At 43.0% G+C, this 24,739-nt stretch overlaps 2 protein-coding genes across 2 annotated transcripts in view; one reads left to right on the top strand and one right to left on the bottom strand.

The window, feature by feature from the left end:
- Positions 1–254: 254 nt before the first annotated feature.
- LOC311007554 (uncharacterized protein) lies at positions 255–2,534 on the top strand (the record flags this gene model as incomplete). Its single annotated transcript, XM_084000791.1, has 5 exons — positions 255–296; positions 513–1,193; positions 1,310–1,398; positions 1,488–1,659; positions 2,376–2,534. The coding sequence occupies 5 exons, from the start codon at positions 255–257 to the stop codon at positions 2,532–2,534; spliced, it is 1,143 nt and encodes a 380-aa protein (XP_083856917.1).
- Positions 2,535–3,857: 1,323 nt separating this feature from the next.
- The window catches only part of LOC311007488 (mitogen-activated protein kinase-binding protein 1-like), a gene marked incomplete at its 5' end in the record, with an annotated part of 32,695 nt that continues 11,813 nt past the window's right edge, over positions 3,858–24,739 (bottom strand). Inside the window, 26 exons of the mRNA XM_084000692.1 lie at positions 3,858–4,242; positions 6,203–6,300; positions 7,353–7,441; positions 7,722–7,803; positions 7,915–8,541; positions 8,758–8,924; positions 9,218–9,328; positions 10,585–10,651; positions 10,837–11,028; positions 11,919–12,058; positions 12,201–12,346; positions 12,442–12,642; positions 13,132–13,169; positions 13,993–14,150; positions 14,292–14,402; positions 14,741–14,804; positions 14,907–15,018; positions 15,107–15,182; positions 17,817–17,938; positions 20,947–21,017; positions 21,496–21,621; positions 22,547–22,638; positions 22,794–22,981; positions 23,081–23,224; positions 23,630–23,819; positions 24,211–24,371. Coding sequence (XP_083856818.1) covers positions 4,012–4,242; positions 6,203–6,300; positions 7,353–7,441; positions 7,722–7,803; positions 7,915–8,541; positions 8,758–8,924; positions 9,218–9,328; positions 10,585–10,651; positions 10,837–11,028; positions 11,919–12,058; positions 12,201–12,346; positions 12,442–12,642; positions 13,132–13,169; positions 13,993–14,150; positions 14,292–14,402; positions 14,741–14,804; positions 14,907–15,018; positions 15,107–15,182; positions 17,817–17,938; positions 20,947–21,017; positions 21,496–21,621; positions 22,547–22,638; positions 22,794–22,981; positions 23,081–23,224; positions 23,630–23,819; positions 24,211–24,371 — 3,804 coding nt within the window. The 3' untranslated portion in view covers positions 3,858–4,011. The remainder of the gene's footprint in view (positions 4,243–6,202; positions 6,301–7,352; positions 7,442–7,721; positions 7,804–7,914; positions 8,542–8,757; positions 8,925–9,217; positions 9,329–10,584; positions 10,652–10,836; positions 11,029–11,918; positions 12,059–12,200; positions 12,347–12,441; positions 12,643–13,131; positions 13,170–13,992; positions 14,151–14,291; positions 14,403–14,740; positions 14,805–14,906; positions 15,019–15,106; positions 15,183–17,816; positions 17,939–20,946; positions 21,018–21,495; positions 21,622–22,546; positions 22,639–22,793; positions 22,982–23,080; positions 23,225–23,629; positions 23,820–24,210; positions 24,372–24,739) is intronic.

The following is a 24,739-nucleotide window of genomic DNA, read 5'->3' as shown; positions in this document are numbered from 1 at the left end:
TGGTCACCTGGAGAACTATGGAGCGTGGTGCATGCTCTGTGACTTGACACAACAGTTCAACATAGTTTTTTAGATTTAGCCATAGTTTAGCAGGTTGTTGTGCCATTTCTTTTTTTTCTGACACGGTGATGTTTTGGTTTTCTTCTGTCTCCCTGCTATTATAACGTTCTCTGTGATTTACTCATGCTGAAGAGCAAAAAGTAACAAGCTGTAAAGAAAATAAAAGCTCACCTGCTCTTGTTCTGGCAGGCAGCATGGATGTAAGTACCTCTTCAAATTCTCAGATCTCTACACTGGTAAGAATAAAACAAATAATCAACTACTTTTCCATCTAAATATAAGTGTTGAAATCTTTGCTTGTGTCAAACGGCCATGTTTGCAAATGCAAGGTTGTGTCCTCCATCCTTTCCACCCTTACTCTTCCCCGTATGTCCATCCTTGCCCCTGACCCTTCTGCCCCTGACTCTTCTGCCCCTCCATCCTGCCCCTCTCCTCCTCCCTCTCCCTCTCAGCATTCTGATACTCTGTGTGGCAGCTGCCCGCCCGCTGGTTCTGCCCCACAGACTAACAGCCTTTGGCCCAGCCTGCCATCATCTGGCGGTGGGTTCCCTGCGTGGCCAGGACAGCCCACCCAGCCAGCACCATGCTGGACCGGCCAGCCAAACACACCCTGCTGGCCTGGGCCACAACCAGCCCCAGTCTCTGTCCCTACAACTATGTCAGTTCCAGCCCCGGCACAAGCTGTAACGCTGGCTCCTGCACCAACCACAACCATATACCCAGCTCCAGCTCCGGCTCCGGCTCCAGCTCCTACTATGGGGCAACCATGCCAGCCCTGCTGGCCAGGCACCCAGTACCAACCAGGCACCCAGTACCAACCGGCCACCCAATACCAACCAGGAACCCAGTACCAACCAGGCACCCAATACCAACCAGGAACCCAATACCAACCTCCACAGCAACCAGCTCCAATTCAAGTTCAGGTCCCCACTCAAGTCCCAGCTCCAGTTCAAGTCCCAGTCACAGTTCCAGCACCGGTTCCTGCTCCTGCTCCTGCTCCCGCTGCCAGCTACCGTCCACCAGGCTGGCCTGCCCATCCAGGCTGGCCTTATAACCCAGGACAGTCAGGATGGCCTGGACAGAACCCAGCACTTGTGCCTGTGCACTGGCTTCCACCTACATCTGGACCTATGGTGAGTCAAGTGCAGGGGATCTCACTTGCATCAATCTGTCTATGTTGGTTGGTTGTCACATTTTCAGTTCAGTTCTCACAGCTCCATGGTCCCTCTCTTACTCTTTTGCTCTTTAGAGTGTGCCATACAACCTGAACCTGGCTCGTGGGGTCTATGACAAAATGATAATGACCATCATGGGTCATATCAAACCTAATGCTAAAATGTAAGATCTCCGTATGCTGTTTCTCACACATTCGGTTTCTCTACACAGCACAGTGCCGTCAACATCCACCCTGCTTCCTTTTCCTACAGGTTCACAGTGAACTTTCTGAGAGGCAATGACATCGCCTTTCATATCAACCCTCGCTTCAGTGAGGGGGGCAAACAGGTTGTGGTCCGTAATCACAAAGTGGGTGAGCGCTGGGGCGCGGAGGAGCGAGACCTGAAGGGACCCTTCCCCTTTGCTCTTGGGAGCCCATTTGAGGTGAGTTTTAGAGAGAGGGCTCTAATTACATAACGCATTGAGGAACTGGGCTTTAAGATGCTATGTGTAGCATGCTAACATAACATCAATAAATCTTGACCACATTTAGTCACTGAAGTGTGAGCATCTGCAGCTGCTAATCCACTATTGCTTTTTCATACAGTTTTCTTCTTTTTGCAACACAGATCAATTTAATAAATAGAAGCCACTAATCATTTTAACCATTGTCTGATTTGAATTGTACAAGATGATGATGTTTCAAAAGTCTGCACAGGGTACCTTTAACTGACTCCAGGTCACTTTTTCATGGTTAATATCAGGATAACGTTTGGAAAAGATGGAAAGGGTTGGAAAATCGTTTGTGCAAGCGAGTCCTAGATAAGGGAACTGATGTACTGCAGGGAGGCTACTGGAGGTCAGTGGGGGTCTCATGTTGCTCAATAACATCAATAACAATTACGCTTCTACAGGCATCAACAAGCAGTGACTAATCTGAGGAGCTAATTCTGTGTCCAACAGTCCTCGTGTCTGTGTTTCCTGTCTGGTCCCTGCTGTTGCATCTTAACTTGAAGTTGCCCTGGATTTTGCATTAGGAAAATATAGAAAATCATCTTGTACAGTACATTGTTGGGAACAGGAGAAACTGAACACTGTATGTGTGATAGCTCATGGTCTTGATTGAAGTGCTACATAGTTGGTGTTGGTCTCTGTTCCAGATGAAGATTCTGTGCACTCAGGAGTCGTTCAGGGTGGCGGTGAACAACATCCCACTGTTTGAGTTCAGACACCGCGTCAGAGAGCTCAACCAGATTGACAGGATCAACATCCTGCATGATGTCGTCCTCACCTTTGTCAATGTGGAGACACTTCCATAGGAAATACAATGTGTTTGTGAGTGTGTGCTGTAAATGCAGCAGAAATGCATAAAAGGACACATATAGAATTTTTCCCAGATGCCTACATACATGCATTAATACACTTTACTCTGGAGGCAATAGTGCTTAAAGATTGAATGTGTGTTAGTATCTAATTTAATATTAATAAACACATGAGCTGAGCTCATTCAATAATATGCTACGTAACTAACTAGTTTGTATATGAACAGCTTTTCACCACAAATATGCTACTGCTATTTATTGTGTATAATCTTTGCTATATGATCAAATAACTACTAAAAGAGAATAATGCATGTGTCAATATTGTTTGGAAATAATTTATGTCTCAGCTCTCTGAGGTTCTGTTAACTGAAATGATTATTCTTCACTCATAATAAAATATAATACCATAATAATACCAACATCTCCATGTTTATTCTTGTAAGAGACCACAAAAGACAGTAATTAGAAAGTGTATGAGTGCAGTAATTAGAAACTGTATAACAGCAACACAGAAGAATAATCTCTCTCAGAGAAACATCTGAGCAGAACATTAAAAGCAGCACTACAAAAACTTTCAGAAACGTACAGAAGAAACATCAACTAACAAAAAGAATCTGATGTCTAATATACAATACAGAGTAATAAGGACAAGTCACAGTTACTGTTGAAACCAGGGAGACACTGTTGGCAGAAGAATATGAATTACATGACAAACAGAGGAGCTTCAACATCCTTCCAGGTCATCAAACTCTTACCTCCAACCTCACACTCCAACATCACAATTCTATCCACACACCTCGACTTCACTTCCTCTATCCTCCCACAAAAACCTGCTCCCTCCATCACCTAACCCTCTTCTTTCTTAATATGTAAACAAAACCATTTTGGCCCACATGCACTGGTCTGGAAAGGATGCAAAGACGGTTGAAAACAGCTGTACTGCCACCTTTAGGAGGAATGTCAGTTTTCTATTCTAAGAGCATTACTACAAGTAAAGGTACAGGACTAATGGTGACTAGTAATACAAGTCAATGTAATAATTACATAGGAGGAGTTTTATAACCCACATACTGTACACCAGTTTCACCAGTTTTCAACTACTTGTGCTCATCATGTGCTTCATCAAACTTGTCCCTCTAGTATCTCCCTTCATAACATTTAAAAAACTCATTACAATTTAAAAAAGTGGAAACAGACAAACTATGGCATCTTGAAAAATAAGGCAACTTTCTTCTCTTATTCTTATTTCAGTGCATAATCCCCAACATTTTCAATTCACACTCAATAAAGGGTCAGAAAATAAGATCAGAGGATCTCTGTGCTAGTAAGAAGTATGTAACATACTTCATCAGAGGATCTCTGTGCAAAATAACAAGTGTTCAGTTCACAGTGCTACCGAGTGTGAAAGTGTCTGTGTCTCTGGCTCTGCTAGAATACAGTACTGTATGTGCACGGGAAACATCAGTCTATCTGTTCAGGTCTTGGTGTCTAGTCTCCTCTCCACTGACTTCAGCAGCAGCTCAGCGTACTGCTCCAGCAGAGCGAGGGCCTTGTCTCCCTCACCTCTGACCCCCTGCTCCCCTTGGGCGCCGTCACACGGTGAGGACGTGTGAGGCAGAGAGTCCAGCTCCGTCTTGACCATGAACAGGGCGTTAGACAGGATTCCCCTCATCTGCTGTTGGTCCTCACTGGGCTGTTGGTCGCTCTGCAGAACCTGGTTGAGATGAACCCAAACATACATGAACCAGTCAGCCAAGCAGACAGGCAGACAGACTATTACCTTTTAGTGTGTTTGACTTTTTTTTATTAGGTTTAGTAGCAACTAATGATTGTTTATGATAAATTAACCTTTTTTTATTTACCAAATAATATTTTTGTCTACATTTGAAATGTCTCTCAAGCTGAGATGATTAGTTGATCAAATGGTTAAAGGGATATTTCACCCAAAATCGATAATTCACCAATTTTCTACTCACGTCATGCCAGGGAAGGGTTTGGAGAACTTATCAAAACGAGAGAAATTTGCTGCGAGATGTTCATTCATCGTTGTAAACCATTGGATGTATGATGTAAACACGGAAGAACATCTCACTGCAAATCTCGCGCATGCGCACAAACATCAACAGAGCCACTGGGAGCTACTGCTACAACAGAGATCAAATTAATTTTTTCGGAACAACTTTTTCATGTCGTGGCTTCAGGACACTTGGGTCAGTACAGACGAGCAGTATGGAGGTTTTTGGATGTTTCATAGTGTGTGTTTTGGATGATTCAAAGGTGAGCACTATCCGCCGCCATTAGGTGAAAATCCGTTATGGACCCCCCCTGGAACTCCAAAAGTTTTGATGACTCCCAAAGTTCTCCAAACCCTTCCTTGGCATGACAGTTAGTAGAAAATTGGTGAATTATCCATTTTGGGTGAAGTATCCCTTTAACGGAAATGAATTCAAGCCACTGTTCAAGCAAAAAAAGAAAGAAAGAAAAATCCAAATATTTTCTGGGAACAGTTTCTCTGTTGTGAGAAAATAGGTTACATGCTGTCATTCCAACATACCAGCATTCCTACATACCACCATTTAGACATACCACCATTCCAACATACTGCTATTCTAACATGCCATTGTCCCACCATTCCAACATTCAATAGAAGGAAATGTACGTTACTCAACAGGTGACTCCCTCCTACTTATCTGGACTCTCTCTATCTATCTGGCCTGTCTATCCTCTACTTTGTCTTTTTACTGAACTTAACCAACTCCTTTCTTCATTGCCTAAGCCCAACCAGTGCAAAATCTTTTGGGGAAAAAATACGCTATTAAAGGAATTGTCAGAAAGGCAGGATGTTTAAAAAAAAGGGGGAAAAAATACCATCATTCCGACCATAGGAGGCAAGAATTGTCAGAATGATGGGACGTTCGATAGAAAATGAAGTGTTGTCATTTAGACAATTAGAGGCCTATGTCGGACTGGTGGGATGTCGGAATGGCGGTTGCCCCCTGAGAAAATAATGAACGGATAAACTGACCCTACATTTGTGTGTCATTCGCAGCCCTAAAGGTACCCACCACTAAGAAGATCATCACAAATTGTCCTATGAAGTTAAACTTGAAGAACTTATTATGCACACCCCAAAAGACAGACAGGTGTGTCGGAGAGGACTGAATGACCAAATAAGTTCAACAGAGAAAACTTCCGCACACTGTCTTCATCTGCATCAGTACTACCTGACTACCTGATGAAGGCCTTCTAGACTGAAATGTGGTAACCCCAATAAACCTGATGCAAGTGATGACAGTGTGCAGGAGTTTTGTCTGTTGTGGGGTATTTAATTATTAAATGAATTATTGGAAAAATCATGTTAAAATGTGAGGTAACTGAAACCCAGTGGCAGCATCCACAGGAGTAGACGACAAAACAGTGACATTATGTGAAAATGTAGGATTTTAAAATTATCAGCAGTATTATCAACCTATACATGTAATTCATAACAATAACAAGAGGAACATGAGAAATTACAGGTGTAATATGTGAGAAAGCATCGCTATCTCTTTCCTCTCTTCATGATCTCCCTCTTTTCTCCACCTTTCCTGCTTCCTTTCATGCTCTTTTAACTCTCCATCTCATTTTGTTCTAATTTTCATGTAGGCACACAAACACAAAAACACACATTCACTGACCGTGGTATAGAGCATGACAGTTTTCCTCAGACTGTTGTGAAGCTCGGTAACAACCTGCCTACAAGTTTCCAAGGAGATGGGGTTATCTGCAGAGAGAGGGAGAGAATGGCTCTTTCAAGTATCGCCCTGCATGTGGCAAATTGGAGAGTGCACAAAGACACACGTACAGCACAGAGCAGATAGGCACAAACACACTGTTATTGAGTGAAGTGGGTGCACAGTGCATGTTGAACAAAAGGTTAAAGAGCAGAAAAGGGAAGAAAAAAACAACAAAAAACTTGGTAGCAGAAGAGAAACTATAGAAAAAGCTGCTGTTCGAGGCTGGAGAGCAGCAGCGGCGTGAGCTGTGAAAATGAGAAAATGATTTCACAGCTTATTTCCTCAAGCAAAACGCACAGCTGTAGGTACAAATGTGGACTGAGTATCATTTAATGGCATTCATGGTGAGTGTGTTTTAAAAAAAAAAAAAAAAAGTGAAGTCACGATTGAGAACGCAGCAGCAGAGAAGCATGAAGAACAGGATAAGGAAGTTATTTTAAGATTCACCTCAGCACTGTACCTAGTGAGTGAGCAATTCAGGTAACGGTGGGTCATAAAATCATATTAAATAATTGGTTATAATTGTATTAATATCCAAATAAGAGTGTTATTGTGAGCAAATTCTATTAGATTTTGCAGCTTAATATCTTGTGATTACCAGGGTGACATGATGAGTCTAAATGGAAAACGTCTCCCTCTCTTTTAGGAAGCATTTTGCGAAACAATTTATATAGTAATCAACTGTTTTTTGATATTTCAAGTGACATGTTTCAAGCCTGTTGCAAGACATCTTTGTTTTGTGCGACAGTAATTTACATTTTGAGCAGCACACCACAGAGATAAAGAGGCACACAGATGACATTAAAATGAGGGGGAAAAGAGGAGAATTCAAAACATCATTATCTCCCTTCATCTGTGGACTCACAGAACTGACAGCAGGGGGGGGCACCGAGACAGACTGAGGGACACGAGACACAGACACAGACTGGCAGACAGCTAGGCCGGAGGACAGGAAAGGGGATCAGTGTGAGGAGATGCAGTGATGGAGAGGAGGACTGTTTGTGACAGACAGGTTAATAAGAGTTGTGTGGAGTCAGACCTGGCTGGGGGTTAGCACTTGATGCGGGGGCCTCTTCGGGCACCAGAGGGCACTCTTCAGCTACAGCCACCTGTGCTGGCTGCTTGGCACTGGGAAGGTATGTCAGAAATGTGTGTCAGTTACTGCTGTATGCAAATTCTGACAAAAAGACATCTGAGTTCAAAAGAGTAGAATGAAAATTACAATGTAATCAATTTGCTTAACACTGCAGCACTCTCATGTAAAAGACAGATAAATAAACTTTAGCTGGACATAATACTTGCTGTTCTTGGAGGGGATTTTAGTTCTGCTGTCATGAAGTCTTTACAGCCTCCAGCAAAAAAACATGTGCAACAGGTTGTGTTTAGTGATCGTGAAGTTAACATGTACCTGTCAGAAACGGAGCCTCTCTTCACTGGTAGGGAACTTGGCAAAGAAAGATCCAAATTCAAAGACAGATGTCTACCTAGTACTAGAAATATAAGAGAGATAAACACAAAGCAGCAGGAATAGTCAGGGACCTATTTGAATTAACTGTGTGTGTATTATAGCACATCTCATGGTATAAGACTGGTTGACAAACCTTGTCTGCTTCCTGTTACATTACATCCAGGGTCTATTGTAGGCGTAGAAGCTCTCCCTGGACCTCCAGGCCAATTTGAGCTTGTAGTTAACTCCAGGCAGAGGCTGCGTCGAGGGCTGAGAGGCTGCTTGGGAAGTGGGATGCGAGAGGGCGGAATGTTCTGGGTTAAAGGAGTGGGTGAAACTGTAGCTGTGGGATGGGAAGGAGTAGGGGAGGGACTGTTTGATGTAGGACACGGTAAGATGGACGACGACGATGACAGAGAGGACGGGAGAGCGGTGACTGGCGATGAGGTGAGCAGTGGGTGCTCCACCTCCAGCTCCACAGATGCCCTCCTGCCCTTAAGGAAGGGAGGGGAGCGAGGTGGGGTTCCCACATGGATGCCGTCGCCCATGGAGGAGGACCGATTGCCTTTGGCAATAGAGCTAGCCGTGGGATTCATGTAGGAGTGCTGGCTTTTGAGTTTGGGGCTTTCCCAAGGCAGAGGGGACTGGGGAGACTGAGGTGAACCAGAGGAAGGTGAGGAAAGGTGGAAAGACAGACTGGGAACATCGTGATCCAGGAAAAGCTGCTGAGGTCTCTTGCGTAACATCTTGCGATCACTTGACAGCGCAGGGGAGCAGGGAGCTGGAGAAAGGATGAAGAAGTGGACATCAGTGTCTTGTTTTGAGAAAACAGAAGCAGGTTATCTGGATAATATATTGCCAATCCCAGGTCATTTTTCACAGTCAGTATGAATTATTTGGCACATTTAACAGCATTTCTTTGTCCACCACTATCGTTACATAAACAGAAGAAAATAAGAGTAAAAAAAAAAATCAACTCATTGATGATGAAACGTACAGTCTGAGGTCAGGTTCTGGGCAGAGTGTGATTTCTTCAAAGATGTTTTGTCCAGTAGCAGTGGAGTTTTGGATGGAGGGTTGGACATCCTCCACAGGTGGGATGCTGAAGTCTTCTTCTTGTGGGGTCTAAGGACAGGAGTACAGTCCCTCTCTGAAGCATCTGCCCTGTTGTGATACAACACCACAGCTTTAAGATCACTTCAAATCCAGTTATTCATGCCTTTATTTTCTTTTGCGTCTGTGCTGCATTTTACTCATTTAGTCTGTCTTTTATTTGCATGAGCATTATCCTGTTTGCATGTTTACCTCCTTTCGGTTCAGACTGGTTTTAAACAATATAAAAAATGTATTCAGTCATTTACAAAGAGGGTACCTTTTGTGCCTCTTAATAATAATCCAATAATCCAAGCCTACCAAAGAAGCACTTTTGCAACTCCTAGTCTGTATTTCCTCCTTACTTTGGTCTTTCGATCCTGCCAAGGGACACAGGGGTCTCGTCCTCCATGTTTACACTCCGGTCATCCTCCATCAAAGGCCGTACTTTAGACACTGGGGGCTTTGCAGAGTGGCTACCTTGTTCTTTTCCATGCACTTTGGCAAACAGAGACAACCCCCTGCAGAGATCGGTAGAAACAATACACAGTTAAATAAAGTATGTCAAAGGAGTGGTCTGACATTTTGGGGTTTCTTCTTCTTTCTTACAGAGATTTCAAGATGGAAATATCAATACCATAATCATGTCTGTATGCTAAATATGAGCCATGCTAGCAGCTGTGCATGCTTAGCTTAATGTTTGCCGGCCTAACCGTTTTAACAGTCTTCTGTTCATAAGACTGTCGCTTTATTGCATTTAATGACAATAAATCTGTGTTACTAAAAGTAATAATTGATTATTGGAAAACAGGTCAGGAGTTAAATTTTTCTGAAAAAGGGTCTTGTGTTCCCCGCTGTTGCTGGTCGATGGACTCTCTCTATCTGGACTCTCTCTATCTATCTGGCCTGTCTAGCCTCTACCTGGTCTTTTTACTAAACTTAACCAACTCCTTTCTTCATTGCCTAGCAACCCAACCAATGGGACAATTACACTTCTCACTCCAAGTCACAACTCAACTTCTCATTCAGAAATCTGAAAGGTCACAACTCCACTTCCAGGTGGGACCAAAAATTGCATGTTCCCCGGGTCCTTTTGGGAAAATACAAAGTGGGGAACATAGGACCCGGGGAACATAGGGATGATCCCCCAGTACGCTTAGCTTGCTATGTTCAACATAGAAAAATCAATCTGGCAGCATTAGTTGCATTAGTTACATTTCATCTAATTTGTTTTATATGTACAAATACATAATTGTAACAATATAATTGTCCGTTTAATTGGAGTTTGTATTGGACAAGTTCTTGGCCAGGAGCAGTTGCCAGGCAACCAGTAGAGACTTCATTAGCAAGCTAGTGCTAATATGTGGATCATGCATGCTTCTAGAGCCAGCTAGCTGTTTTTCCTTGTTTCCAGCGAAGCTAATGGAGTAGCATATTCACTGTACAGCATAGACATGACAGTGGCATCGATTTTCTCTATTCTTGGCAGAAATATGAATATGCTCATTTCCAGATATTCCTTATATCAAATAACAGATTTTACAAGCGAGAAAGTTCTATACACCCAATAATATTCTCACATACAAGACAGATTTAACAATGCAATTTTAAACTGAGAGCTTGGCTTGCTCCATGCAGTATACAGATGGTTTAGCAGAGCAGTGTGTGTGAGTCCACATGGGTTTATAATTAAAGCTGTGACTCTGCACTGGTCTGAAGTGGTAAACAGTACCTGTTATTATGTCCTCTGGCCAGGAAGCGTGACGACATACTGAGCCTTGGGACCCTGCTCTGCTCAGCTGTGGACAGACATCAGGCATTAGAAAAACCCGTAACGGAAAAATGGGGACAGAGGCAGAGAGAGGACAAAAACAGAGAGTGACACAGAGAGAAAAAGAAAATGAAAGTGAAAGTGCTGGTCAAGCACCAGAATAATCAATATTGTGGGTGGGTCTGTACCGACACATGTTGTGCCTTATCTCACCTGTGCTGCAGCTTTCTGCCAGAGTCTCATAGTTCTGCTTAAGGAAATTTACTTGACTGCGGTTAGCACTATCAGTCACTGTCCTCAGAGCCTCGTCCATACTCGTCAGCTCTGCCTTTTGCTCCTCTTCCTCTCGCTCTTCATTCTCCTCATCAGAGCTGTCCTGGCCCAGAGACTCCACATCTGCAGAGTCTAAAAACAAAAATAACAAGTAGGCTTCAGCTGAGATGAAGAAAACCCTTTTCTAAACCCACTTGACCTTGACACATCTACTGCATAGATCGCTACACAGTCCTTAACCAATGACCAGTCAGAACATTGAAGCTTTTGTGATAGTAGGCTATTATCTGACATGTTTTTATCAAAAACCCAAGCCTGTGTGTGCTCCAATCCCTCTCAGGGGGTATCAGCTTCACATTGAAAGCATATCATGGCTTTCATGTCCATTTTATTCTTTCATTTTAAACCCTGCACTCAACACACTTGGAGAAGATATTTCATATGATGAAACAGAAATGTAGAAATACAGCAATGAATGTGGCTGTCCACTGAAGAATGCCCTCCTTGCAAGCTATTGAGCAGAAATCTATGAATTATGTGGGTCATGCCATATGGAGCTATATGTGGGGGGTTATCATGTGTGTGCAAGTGTGTATGAGTATGAGAGCATGTTGTTTTGATGTTGTCTTCTGTGGAACTGCAATACACATACTGCATGCTACAAATTTCTCCACAGAGACAATAAAGTTTAATGAACTGAATTGAGTGCAAATCTGCTATTATGTGTTTGCATTATTTTAGCATTTTAGAGAATTTGTTAAATCATTTTGAGAGAAAAAAAGTATAATCCTGGTGTAATCTGTTCAGTCTAGGAGGAAGTGCAGGATGCACTTCTGTCAGACACTGATGCTACCACTGGGGGATGCTAATGTCCGAAATTCCCATCCATATAGAAGTTGCTTTAAATACCACTCCTCATTTTCTGTGGCCTTGTACTCTCCTTCTAATGCAGCTACACCTCTACAATCCATCGCCTAAACTGTGTTCTTTGTTATTTTGTCTCTTATTGCTGTTGCCCTCACCATCCAGGACACAATCTGGGCTGGAGTCCCTGCTGTCGTAGCCCAGGGAACAAGCACTGTCTGGGCTTCGGCTGTCCTGGCTCTCACTGCGGATCCCTCGCCCTTGCTTCCTGCAGTGCTGCTCCTTCATCATGTAATCACTGACGTAGGAAAACACACAGAGGTGGAAACAATGAGGAACAGGGGCAGAGAGGGAAACATTAAGCCGAGAATAGAAAGATGCTTTTGTTCTCTTTTCGAGGTCACCGTAATGAAAACTGCGTGCAGCAGGCAGGGATTTACCTGCCCTGTAGACCGGTGTTGTCCTCGTTCCCCTCGGGGTACGGCAGAGCTCCATCGGTCCCCCTGATGCCCTTGGACGGGTGTGAGGACGGCCAGTCAGCGGGTGGCCGGGGCCGATCCCTCCTGGATCTCTCCTCCAACTGCTGCTGCAGGAAATGAGCACAGGTGATGTATCTGTGCAATTAAACACGCACACCTCCCCTTTATCTCTATCATAAGCGTCCTCTGCGTCTATGCGTACCATGGACTCCTGAAGGCTGGATGTGCTCTGTCTCTCTCTGTCATGGGGGAGGCAGTTAGGGTTTTTCTTGTGAGAAAAGGTCTCCAACTGCCTCAGGTCCAGCATGGATTTCACCATCAGCTCCAGAGAGCCCATACGATGAGACCAGCGCCTCCGAGGACGCTTAGCAGAGTCAGGGGTGACTGGGCTGATGACTCCATGCTGTAAGGAAGAGTTGGAGAAAATATCAAACAGCAGCTCTGGAAATAAAAGCTGACAAGTAGTAACAGTGTCAATATTCCTTCAGATGAGGTTGTGTGATGTACTCTTTAATCCTCTAACTATGGCTGTATATTTCAGAATGAATTTGACTTCTCCTTTAAGACTCAGCAGAGTATTTCTCCCTGGTTCATCACAGAGGATTTAATCTTGTGTGGTGGAGTTAAGCCTGAGATCCTTAAGACACTTTGTTCCTCCCGAGGTACCGATAGAAAACTAGGAAAGACGGTCGACAGGAACTGCAAATGTTCTGTTCATTGGCTGTCCACACACACATACAGCTGCTAGAAAGCACAGATGAACGACGAATGAACTCTGGAATCTGATTATGACCAATTTACTTCATAGGAAAGGTCAAAGTGCAAAAATAAGGACGTCTTCAGGATGTTTATGTCTTCATTTACACTGATAACCTTGAGTATAACCACATACCTTTGCCAGTTCCCAGTCCTGCCCTTCATCTGAGCCTCCTGTTGAATGAAAAGAAGAATAATTACAGATAGCTTTTATACCCCTGGATTACATTTTTCATTCTAATGCACTCACACACACAGAGGTCAAAGGTCAAGGACACTGCAGCAGGTCAGATGCTCACAAGCATGGCTGCTTGCAAATATCCCTCTGCTCAGTACTAGACCCCTCTAGTTCCCTTGATAAACATGTGGAGTACAGTCAGCACCGCTCCATATGCAAATGTAATACATGTACATACAGTATACTGAATTTCTACATGTAAAATGTATGTACATTGGTTATATGGGCTAAATGAGATGACATGAGATGAGATGCATATATGTACAAAGTAAATTATATATAAAGCCTATTATCAATGCAACAGTTTCATATTTTTAAATATATAGAAAAAGGCCATACAAACATGTATGTTTATCTATATCTATATACATCACCAAAGACCCATTCACTACATGTTAAAACACTTTCCTATAATCTAAACATAGGCATCTTAAAATTGATGTGAAATTGATAAGAAAAACATATAACAATTGTTATATGTATGTTGTTTTAATATTCAAATACCAGATAAATATCCACCACATATAATTTAATATACATACGTACAGTATATATACAAATCTTATTGGATATGGATGGATATTTCATATATGTCATAAACATATATCTTCATATATTCAGAGGGTGTATTTATGTGATAATAATAGTATATCCTCTTATAGGTGATATAGAAACACCACCCTCCATATCGGGACATTTATTTGTTATCTATTACATTTTGATGTGTTTATATTCTCATACTGCTCAGTCAGACTGTACCTGTGTCCTCCTCTCCATGGCTGCTGTCAGATGACGTGTTGCTGGAGTTGTCTTCGGGGTCGTTGGGGTCGGTGTTCTCTGCTCTGTCCTCCCCCTCATGCTCATGGTCACTGTCTGAGGACAATCCTCCCAGGGTGGGGGCGCTGTACACCTCCCGCCTGAAAAATGAGGAGTACTCTGGCGGTCATTAAGTGTGAAGTGGGGACATTTTCTCCAGGTGGTGACTTTATGATCAGCGTTAAGTTTATGGAGAGGATGTAATCAATGAAAGGTCTTGAAGGTGAGGTGCGTGTCATCACCTGAGAATGGAGGTCTTGCAGGGCGGTGTGTTTGGGTTTTGTCGGAGCTGGCAGAGCCTCTCTCTCATGCTGATTGTCAGTTCTGGAGCCAGTCGCCACACAAAGATACAGCTAGGAGATAAAAGCACTGAGGCATTAAAAATTCAGCATTTCATTTCAGCTTGACTATTGAGGAAACCGTCTGCAAACACATTTCCCCACTCATTTCCTCTAGCAGCACAGACTGAAGATGAATTCAATTTGGGTGCTACTCCCATCCTGGTCATGATCCAAATTTTTATTTTAGCACAAGGGGGCATATTGCTGACATCATTCATATTTAAAAAAAAATCTCATTGTTATTACAGCTCCAATTTCAAATAACTAAAACCTCGAAAATGTGACATTATCATGAAGATTTAATTGCTGGTTTTTCTAGTGCAACTACACACACAGTGTTGCCTTCTCACCTGTCACCTGACACAGAAATCAAATGCTTGCAGTCGTTGGTAAACTTCATCCCAGTGACAATCTCTGCAAAACAAGAAGGATGACGGGTTATAGATCATATCCCCTCCCAGCTATATAACTGTCAGCTTGGCTACATAAAATATGTGTGTGTGTGTGCTCTGTTACCAGAGTGTCCAAACATCGTGGCAACACACTCTCCAGTGTAGAAGTCAAAGATGCTGATGTTTTTATTGGAGCAGCTTGTGGCTATGTATTGACCAGAGGGATCGATCTGTACCTGCCAGAGCGAATACAAAAGCATGTTAGTGTTTATGAGCTGCGTGTGTGTATAGGAGGAGAGCGTGAACGGTGCAGAGAAATGTTACCCTGAGCAGACTGCCATCTTCACTCAGCGATCCTTTGTAGAGTTTCTTCTGTTTGCCACTGCTGATGTTAAAAATCCTGCAGAAAGCAGGGAAAGAAAAAGATTCATTTCCACCTGTTGAAATCCTCAAATTCTTAACACACACACATACACCCAAGGGCGTAACTTTGGGTTAAACAATGGGGGAGTTAAGATCTCTGCCCCCATTTTTTAAAGCAAAAAAAGTCAGTGTATATGTGAGGAAGATTGCAAAATCATTAACTTTGATAAAGGACAAGGCTAATTTACCTCTTTATTTTTGCATTCCCATATTCGTTTCTTTCACTTATCACCATTATTTTTAATGCATTTTATTTTGTTGTTAATCAGTTGTTTTATTCTCACAGACTAATGCTTATTAAAGGTCCAGTGTGTAATATTTGTCAAGGTTTATTGGCAAAATCTGAATATACTACCCATGAATATATTTGTATAAGTGTATAATTGCTATAAAATAAAATTTCAGCCTGAACGGAAAATCCAGCCAGCCATAGAGCGCATTTTGAGAGAGCATATAAATAAACCAACGAAGAAGAAGGCGGAAGGAAAGAAGCAGGAGGAGGAAACAGCAGACGTATCGTAAAATGGTTTAGATCTTCACCTCATCGCTCCTGAAATACTCCCAGTTGTGGTAAACAAGTTTTTTGTCCTCGGAGGCCACCGTCACTTTGCGGACGGAGACGTGATCGCGAACAAGCGAGTGAGTGAGCGCTGTAAACTTTGAATCTGAACACTGGGGGCCCTAGTTTCGTCGACCAGGTGAAGTCTAACGTCAGCGCAGCTTCGCCACGCCAACGGGGTGTGGCCCAGGTCCATTTCGCAAGATTCGTGGGCCGCGCAGTCAGACTTACGCCAGCGCAATCCCTCCCCTCGTCCCTCCCACCGGCGCAAACGGCAAAGAGGGAGGAGAGAGGGCGGAAGGGAGACAGGAGGAGGAGAGAAAGGCGTGGAGTGGGTTTGACACAGCCGAGTCAGATCTTCACCAATCAAAGGAGCTCCTCTCCTCACCTTTAACTGCGCGGAGGGTGATGCGCGCTGCAAGTTTGTCATTTTATACTTTGACATGGACGGAGGAAACAGCGACGCCAGAGGCCGAACCTCTCCCCGGAGGAAACAGCTGTTTCCCCGGAGGTCCGAGCTCAGAGTGACCAACAATGAGTTTACTAATAATAATACAAATATCCTTAATCAGGTTTGATCTGATACACTGAGAACCCCTGCCCAATAGTATAAGAAACAACAACTAATAAACTAATAAAGAAACTCACATTTATTCAAACCCTGTGCAAGATGATGAGACAAAGATAAACAAACACCATGCGTAACGGATGAAATCCGCGTAAAGGACGCTCTCTCTCTCCCTCTCTCTCTCTCTCTCTCTCTCTGTCCGTCTCTTTTTTTCTGTGATAGAGAGTATACTGTAGTAGGCTATATACTGACTATCTGATACCGAGGCAGTGGTGGTGGACTAAGAGAGATGAAGATTTGTGTTTTGTTTTTCATTACGGCTGCCTGATGCGGTCGCTGGCGTTAATAAATTAATAAGTAAATAAATAAATAAATAAAGCGATCATCACAAGGGCAGAGTGGTATCTCAACACGGCAGCGACATGCAGTCATTCACCCTCAGTCCTGCTTTTGGGACATCCACAGCTGCTTTTCAGTGCCAGTTCGTCCCTGCTGTGTTAATTCAGGTGGAGTTTCCATTACGCGTGCCACAGCCTTTGATCTCTGCTTTGATCTGACGTCAGATGTGACGGGACAATCTATATAGATATAAATTCACGTGTTGATTCCATTAGTTGCATTAAATAGTGGTTATTGTGGATATTTATTGCATTGAAATGTGTCTGGAACTGTGGAGATCTGCCTGTGAGGTCTTGGTGACGTGTGTGCACTGCAGGTCAGTCAGCCAAACTTCCACTGCACCTGCTGCGCTCCGCGCTGCGCTGAGACTAGACCTGGTTGGAGGTGGCGAGCTTTCAGCGCAACTTCGGCGGGACATTTTCGGACGAAACTTCCACTGCACCAAGCTGAATCTGTGACGCCTCCCCCTGCTGCGCGGCCACGCCTATCTCAGCGCAGCACGATCTGCCAATCTTCCAATCTGACTTTGCGCTAGGCTGCGCTGGTCGAAACTTGCATTAGACCGGCTGCGCTACCTTGCGCCACCTGCGCTGCGCCAGCAAACTAGGGCCCTGGATGTCACGGTTTTCCCCCCATTTTACACACTGGACCTTTGATGAATCAAAACACCACTTGCCACTGTGTAGCTATTTCATACCAGGACTATCAGAACTAATGACAATTTGTGATTTAGGCAGCTATGAACATAGCACCACACCCTGTCATTAACACAATGAAAAGACCACATTTGATTCAGAGAGTAAAGCCAATCAGTTCTCAGATCAGGTAAATCCTACCAGTGTTTTTCTGTGGTGTCCTCCCCCAGCTTTACATCTAGCCACTAGAAAACCAACTAACTTCAGTTGCTGACTCATTTATATGACTATTACCTCTTTGGAGAGTGTTTTTTCTCCTTTTATATGATGAACCAATTTGGCCTTGTGGCTCTTTTCATTATTTTTCTGAGCAGAATATGGGCTTGACCTACTTTCTGATGTGAAAAAGGGACCTAACCCCCTCCATTAATGACACCCTTGCACACTCACCTGATGCAGCGATCTTGGCACCCGACGGCAGCATATTTACAGGTGGGGTCTACACCCATGTCATACAGCGTGGTCTTCCTCACCATGTGGTGAGAACGCCTGAACTCTGTCCCTCTGTCGGTCTGCAGGACAAAAACAAACTGTCACATGTGCGGAGGAGAGAAGCCGCGGTGGCTTCTGCATTAATGAGAAAGCAGCTGAAGGAAATGGAGGGAAAGTGGGACATTAAAAACAACCTTTGCTCCTCCGTCTTTGACCTGGTTGTGCAGTGAGTATCTAACTGCAATAAGCTGAACTCAAACCTCCACACTGCATGTCTCTGCTTCCGAGCACGGTCTATGTGCACACACATTAGGAACACAGGTCTAACAGCATAGATACAGTAGCTAAACAGGATCAGTGGCTGACTGTATTCATTTGTATTGTTTGCAAAAGAACCTAAACATGACCTTTGTATTCAGATATATAATAGCTGAGAGATCAGTTTGAATGAATATCAATGTGTGTATCTTAAAAGTGGGTTTATACACGTAGCTGTTTTAAAAGGCAGTAAATACAGAACATGCATTTTGCCTCAGATAAAGTTTGGTGGAATGAATATGCTTGGCAGTTCGAGTTAAAATAAGCCGTATCACTTTTGATGTTCAGGCCATAGAAAATATGTGTTTGCGCATCCAATCACACAGACATGGTCAGAAAAGAAGATTATTACGGTTCATTAGGAATCCTTGAAAACACAGAGCAGCGGAGACGACGCTCATTTAGGTTTTGCAGAGAGCACGGACCTGTCGCAACGAGTTTCTAAAACGAGCACTCCATAAACGTCTGGATGCTGAGGGGAGGTTTTGCTCAAGACTAACAAGCCCTTGCTTATTGTGCTCGACAAAACTTGATGTTGTGAGTCACTGCACTGGCCTGAATCGTGTCTTAAGTTGAAGAAGAATGTTGTAACTTATGCAAGTCTGACCGAAACGGAAAACTGCCCCAGTAACCCAAAAGCAAATCAAGAGGAAAGAATGCAGCACGATGTCTCCTTTATTGCTTTAGTTATACAACTTGTTCTCCAAATGCTCCTATTGTAGTACACGCTGCAGAGATGGAGAAGCTACTAAATAGATTGTGTTGCTGCTGTGCTGCACAGTGAGTCCTTAATGGGGGGAATTAATGAAGAATTTTAGTCGAAAGTAAAAAAAATAAATAAAAAAAAAGCAGCTGCTGAACGCTGAAGCAAAAACAGCTCTCCGCTGTCTCTTTAATGGCCAGGAGGATTTCTAACATTTAAGAAATATTTTATTTGGTGTGTGTAATAGTGTATAGTGGTTCCAAAACTGTAGGCTGCTGGCCACCAAGGGGTCGCCAAGCTACTGCAAATGGGCCAACAAAAATTTTGCAAAACAGAACGATTGTAACTGGAGAAACTATTTTTAAATATAAATAAAATAAATAAATGTAATGATTAAAGCAGATATCAGCTTCACGGCCGTTTCGGCTAATGCTGCGTTCAAGGCAGGCTTTTGAAACCGTAAGTTACAGCTTCAAGTCACAACTACGACTTGGTAGCGTTCCAGGTAACCCGTAGCTCGTGTTTTTACCATCCTGTTGTCTGTGAAAGTTCCCTATAACGGCCACTCGTAACTTCCGACCCGTGAACTCGTACCAGATCGAACTGGTATGACTTCACAGGAAGGAAAAACACAAAGTACGAGTTTATTTGAACGCACCATGAGTTAGCAGCCCCCGCCCTTGTCAGACATCAATTGGTCCTCGTGCTACGTCACCACATTCACGCGCATCCCTTGGCTGCACACACAGCCCTTCATGCCGTTCTCTCTCCTCATTGGATAACACTTGTATCCCACAAGGAAAATTTTCTCCTCGGGTTACAGCAGAGCAGAGTGACGGAGAGACTCGTGTTTAGGCTGAAATACTTCATGTAAGTGATTGCTGACGGAAAATAGGACTATTTAGGACTTATATTAACAAAAACATTCCACTGATATCTGCTTTAACTAACAGAAATACAACACTACTTGTATTACAGCTTATTATGGTGATAAGCCACTGTCTTGAATGTTTGATTGTTATCATTAAAACAAAAAAAGTGCTCTGAGGAGTCATTATGTGGCCTCCATGTTGTTATAGCGTGGGATGTGGGCCGTCAGCATTTTTGAGATTCTCAAATGGACCATGAGCTGGAAAACACTGTGAACTGCTGCTGTACAGTGTCCCACTGTATTGACATTAAACAGAAAGTCAGGAGACACAAAGGACTCTCCAGTGATTCTTAAGAAGACAGCAGCCTTATTGTGTTTGGAAATTGTGATTATATACTGTATATATCTTTAATATAATAGCGTAATATTGAGGATGTGCAATAGTTGAAGTGTGACAGGTTATGTTTAGTTAGTCTGCTAGAGTTTTTAATCTCAACTGTAATCTGTTTTAGATTATGGAGATATAATCTATGGAAAAGCAGCTATCTCTTCACTAACCACCACTCTGCCCTAAGGTTTATAACAAATGATCCCTACACCCACCACTGCATTCTCTACCAGACAGTTGGCTGGCAGTGAGGAGGGATCAACACTGGTTTTAATTCATTTATAAAGCCTTGTCACTCCTTCTGCCTCTCTATACATCATCTCTCTTAACCCAGAAATCACAAAGTATTGGTACCCCTTCACAAAATTGCTTGCTGATCTAAACTGAAATAGGCAAAATGTTATTCTCTCATTATGCACACACTTTGAATAAACTGCAAGAGGTCTTAAAATCTTAAAAGCTGTTCAAAAGTCTCATCTCTGACATTGTCTTATTTGATTGTAACTGTTTTTAATTCTACTACAACTTGTCTGTTTTATTCATGGTTTTATTTTTTTCCTAATATTTTCTTTTAATTATTTCTTGTTTTTAGCTAATATTGGTTTATGTTTTGTTGTGTTGCTATGAATTTGCTCGACACCATTGTAAATGAGGACTCCTCTTTCGAGATAAAATAAAGGTTTGATGAATTACACAGATAAATTATGTTTATGTGCGTGTGTGTGTTGAATATTTTACAACAGATTCCACTATGTGTCAGATGAAAGGTTGGCTCTGACAAACTGAACCTCACTCAGACGTGTCTCACCTTGTGTGCAGTGCGGAAATAGATGCTCTTGTCGGCCCCACAGCTGATCATCCTCACCTTGTTGTCATTTGCTGAGGAACAAAGACATTTATTACTTGTAAACATTAGTACTATGATTACTATTCAGGCTTTTTACACTCGCTTTTCCTTTTTTTAATTATGCATTGAGCATTAAGGGGCCACAGAAACCCTGCTATCCTCCATCTGACTGCTGTTACTGGTATTCTCCAAATTTACATTTTCTGAGATTTGTCACAAATATGGTTTCAAACAACATATACTAAATTGATCCAAATTCAAAATCAGAGGCAGTAAAGTGACGCAAATATGTTACAGAGAACAAAAAATACAAAAGTGCATGACACAAAAAAGGTTTTCCTGACAACAAACAAAGCTCTACCTGACTACACATAGTTGTCATCTATTATTTAAACAAGCAGCGTTGCGACTGAAATAAAAGAGGGACTTTGTGAGGGACTGAGTGGAGATGAAAGCGAGGATTAAGGAAAGATTAGCTGTCAGATGTTGACAGTGTCTCAAGTGGCTCACCAGCAAAGCGGACGGCTGTTATAGATGAGGAATGCTCGTCGAGTGTCTGCACCAGACTGTAGTCGTCCTCAGCATCCAGCACGTGGATCAGACGGTCCCTGCTCGCTGTAGCCAGCAGCTTCAGGCCTGACAGTGATGAGATGATTTCAGTAAATGTCTCACATGCAGCTAATGCTGAAATGATTAGTGTTGCTGTCTGAGACCTGTTTTTTGGGGAAATTCCAGGAAATGCTCAGTGAATTTAATACCGAGAAGGAAAAGAGGTTCCTGGGATTTTTTTCTTTTCTTTTTGGTGGGGTATTTTCTAATTATTGTGCCTTACTACTAACCTAAACTAAAAATACATGCTCAATAAGGTGTGTAAAATGTATAATTTTCTTGTTTAGAGCGCCTATATTCGGTCAGCCATGTACAAAGATGGTAGATATAACATATTCAAACTGGTTCAGTCTTACGATGTGCAAACGTGGAGTGAGCCTGCTGTTGCATTTGAAGTGATGGTGAAAATAGGCCTCTATGCCAGTATCAGACTACACAATTTTTTTGTCTTTCATGATGTTCACCATTTCAGATTAAACATTCACAGCCCAACACTAGAAATTTGTCGGCCATGACAAAATCGTGTGAAAATCGGCCTGAATTTGTGTAGTTTGAGAACAGGTGTGTGCAAAACAAACAATTCCTGAACATAAATATCAACTCCGAAAAGTGAACATTGGAATATTTTGGATTGAACAATCCAACAATCCTGTTACTTTGTTTCAAAATGCTGCGGTTTAATTAACGTGGAGGGAAGTGTGTGAAATAGTACTTGCTACAAAGAAATACAATTTAAAAAATTATGTAATAAAATATAGTCATTGTTTAATTTGTTAATATATAAGCATATAGTAGCTTTAAAGCAGTATTAAAATGTATCATCCTGTTTTTTTTTCAGGATTCCCAGGAGGAGGGCTCTTTTGTCCCGAGAAATGAAAAGAGGCAAATTCGGGAAATGTCAGCAACACTAATGTGTATGTCATCAATGTTCTCACACTGTTTACACACTGACCAGTTTCTGGGTTACTGTACTGGAGACAGAGGATCTCAGCATCGTGGGCCTCCACTTTCAGAATCTCCTCCATGCAGCTGAGGTCATGAACCCTGGAGGAGAATTAAAGTTTTTTTAAGGGATGTAGGAGACCTGAAGTACTGAGCAGATAAGATATCTGTAAAAGTTAATTGGCAGTCACAGCAGACTGTCAAATGAATCAAACTCTGAATCGTTCACTGTCTAAGTCTGAGGCTTCATGTCTGACCTCAGCATCCCGTTGCGGTCTCCAGACGCCAGGTGTTTGCCGTCAGGACTGACACAGATGGTCCTGATGCCTGTCCTGCTCTCTGTCGTCTGCCCGTCCACTGATTTATCTGCATTCACATTTGCCATAGAGTCTGGATCCAACAGCGTGGCGGTGTTTCCGTCTATGTAGATTATATTCCGGAGATCCTGCACAGCAATGACAGGGGGGAATATATACACTTACAAAATGTCAGCAAGTTTCTTTTGCAAGGTGCGAGATCACACAGATATGGATGCCAAACTCACGCTGCTGAGGACGTTCTGAAAATGAATTCGAGTTTGAGACCAGCCCCCTATGTGCCACAGTCTGATGGTGTTGTCAGCGGAGCAGCTAAGGAACACGCCCGATGACAAACCAGCAGCCGCCTCCCCGGGAACATCTGGGAACACCTGGGGAAGAACGACAGAGATGATGAGTAGGTGGAGAGTCAGGGAACATAAATCTGAGGAGGAACAACAGTCTGTAGATTTATAGAGGTGACAAGCTGAGAAATGCATTTACACTTAAAATACATCATCATCATGAACTATCATGATGTAGGGCCTCAATAAATGATGCATTGCTTTTTATTAACCATTTTAAACTGTCATTAATTCTAACACGTGAATAGGAGTATAACATGAATATGCTTATCCAATGCAATTTAATGTAATGAAATGAAATGAAATGCATGTAAACATCCACTGGTGTGTGTTCCAAACTGGCCCTGAGGTCAGCAAAGTCAGTTTCTCTCGCCAGTTTTGGCTTCATCAGTCATCTGATCAATCAATTGAAACACACTGTCTCCTGTTTACCTCCAGGTCCCAGACACAAGCAGCATGGAACAGGGCAGAGTGGACCTTCCCCACCCTGCTGACGTCTCTCACATCCCACACATACAGACTGTGGTCATTATACACACAGCTGAGCCAGTGGCTGGTGGGGTCATAGGTCACAGCGATGGCAGCTGGGTAACGGCCATCTGCCTTGGTGGAAAATGGGTGGCTGATGGGAGAGAGGGTGGAGTACGTGTTTAAAGATGATGGAATAACAGCAACAGATGTTTTCTTAGAAACGCTAACACATTTCTTTTTTTTTTAAAGATACATTTTGGGTGTTTTTATTTATTTGAAAGGACAGGGTAGAGAGACAGGAAAGCAGGGAAAGAGACTAGAGGATTAGCATGCACAAACGACAGTCTCGGATGGGAATCGAACCGGCGATCAACCACTCGCATACTGAGCATCCCAACACATTTAAATGAGACATGATGAGGAGTGATTTAGACTGTGAAACGGTGCCACTTGAGACAGGAAGCACTATAAATAGAGAACATCTGATCCTGCGGTGGAGCGGTGCCAGGGAGAGGCCGTGTTACTCCTGAGCTCTGCCTCACCTGGCCTCGGTAGCAGCCGTGACGTCGGTGCCCAGCGGGTGAGGCCGCGGCAGCGTGCAGACGAAGTGCAGGTCGACCGGACTGAAGGCTCGCACCGTCCCGTCGGCGCAGCCGCAGAAGATCATGTCGTCAGACAGAGACAGAGCCTGGGCCACGCTCGTCTACACGGCAACAACATCAGACAACAACATCATCATCATCATTTTGTTTCATAGCTCTGTAAATTACAAACAAACCCCTGGAGAAGAACAGTTACAGAATATTATTACACGGCTCTATTAAATGCTGTATTCTGATTGGTCAATCACTAAATTCTAAGGTCTGTTATTTCTGTATAACGGACTGTTGCTAGGGACGCCGCTCTGACAATTGTTACATTTCCATTAGGCTACTGCTTCAGAAATTAAAATGAAAAAGAGAGGAGAGATGTAAACCCTTCATTCATGACTAATGGCTGAAAATTCCTGTCCTCCAACTCAGGCAACAGTAGTGGATCGGTCTTCTGTGCATGGTGTGTATGGTGATTGTG

Source organism: Trachurus trachurus (assembly GCF_905171665.1).
Source record: "Trachurus trachurus genome assembly, chromosome: 24".
NCBI classification, from domain to species: domain Eukaryota; kingdom Metazoa; phylum Chordata; class Actinopteri; order Carangiformes; family Carangidae; genus Trachurus; species Trachurus trachurus.
This window is presented reverse-complemented; position numbering and strand designations above follow the sequence as displayed.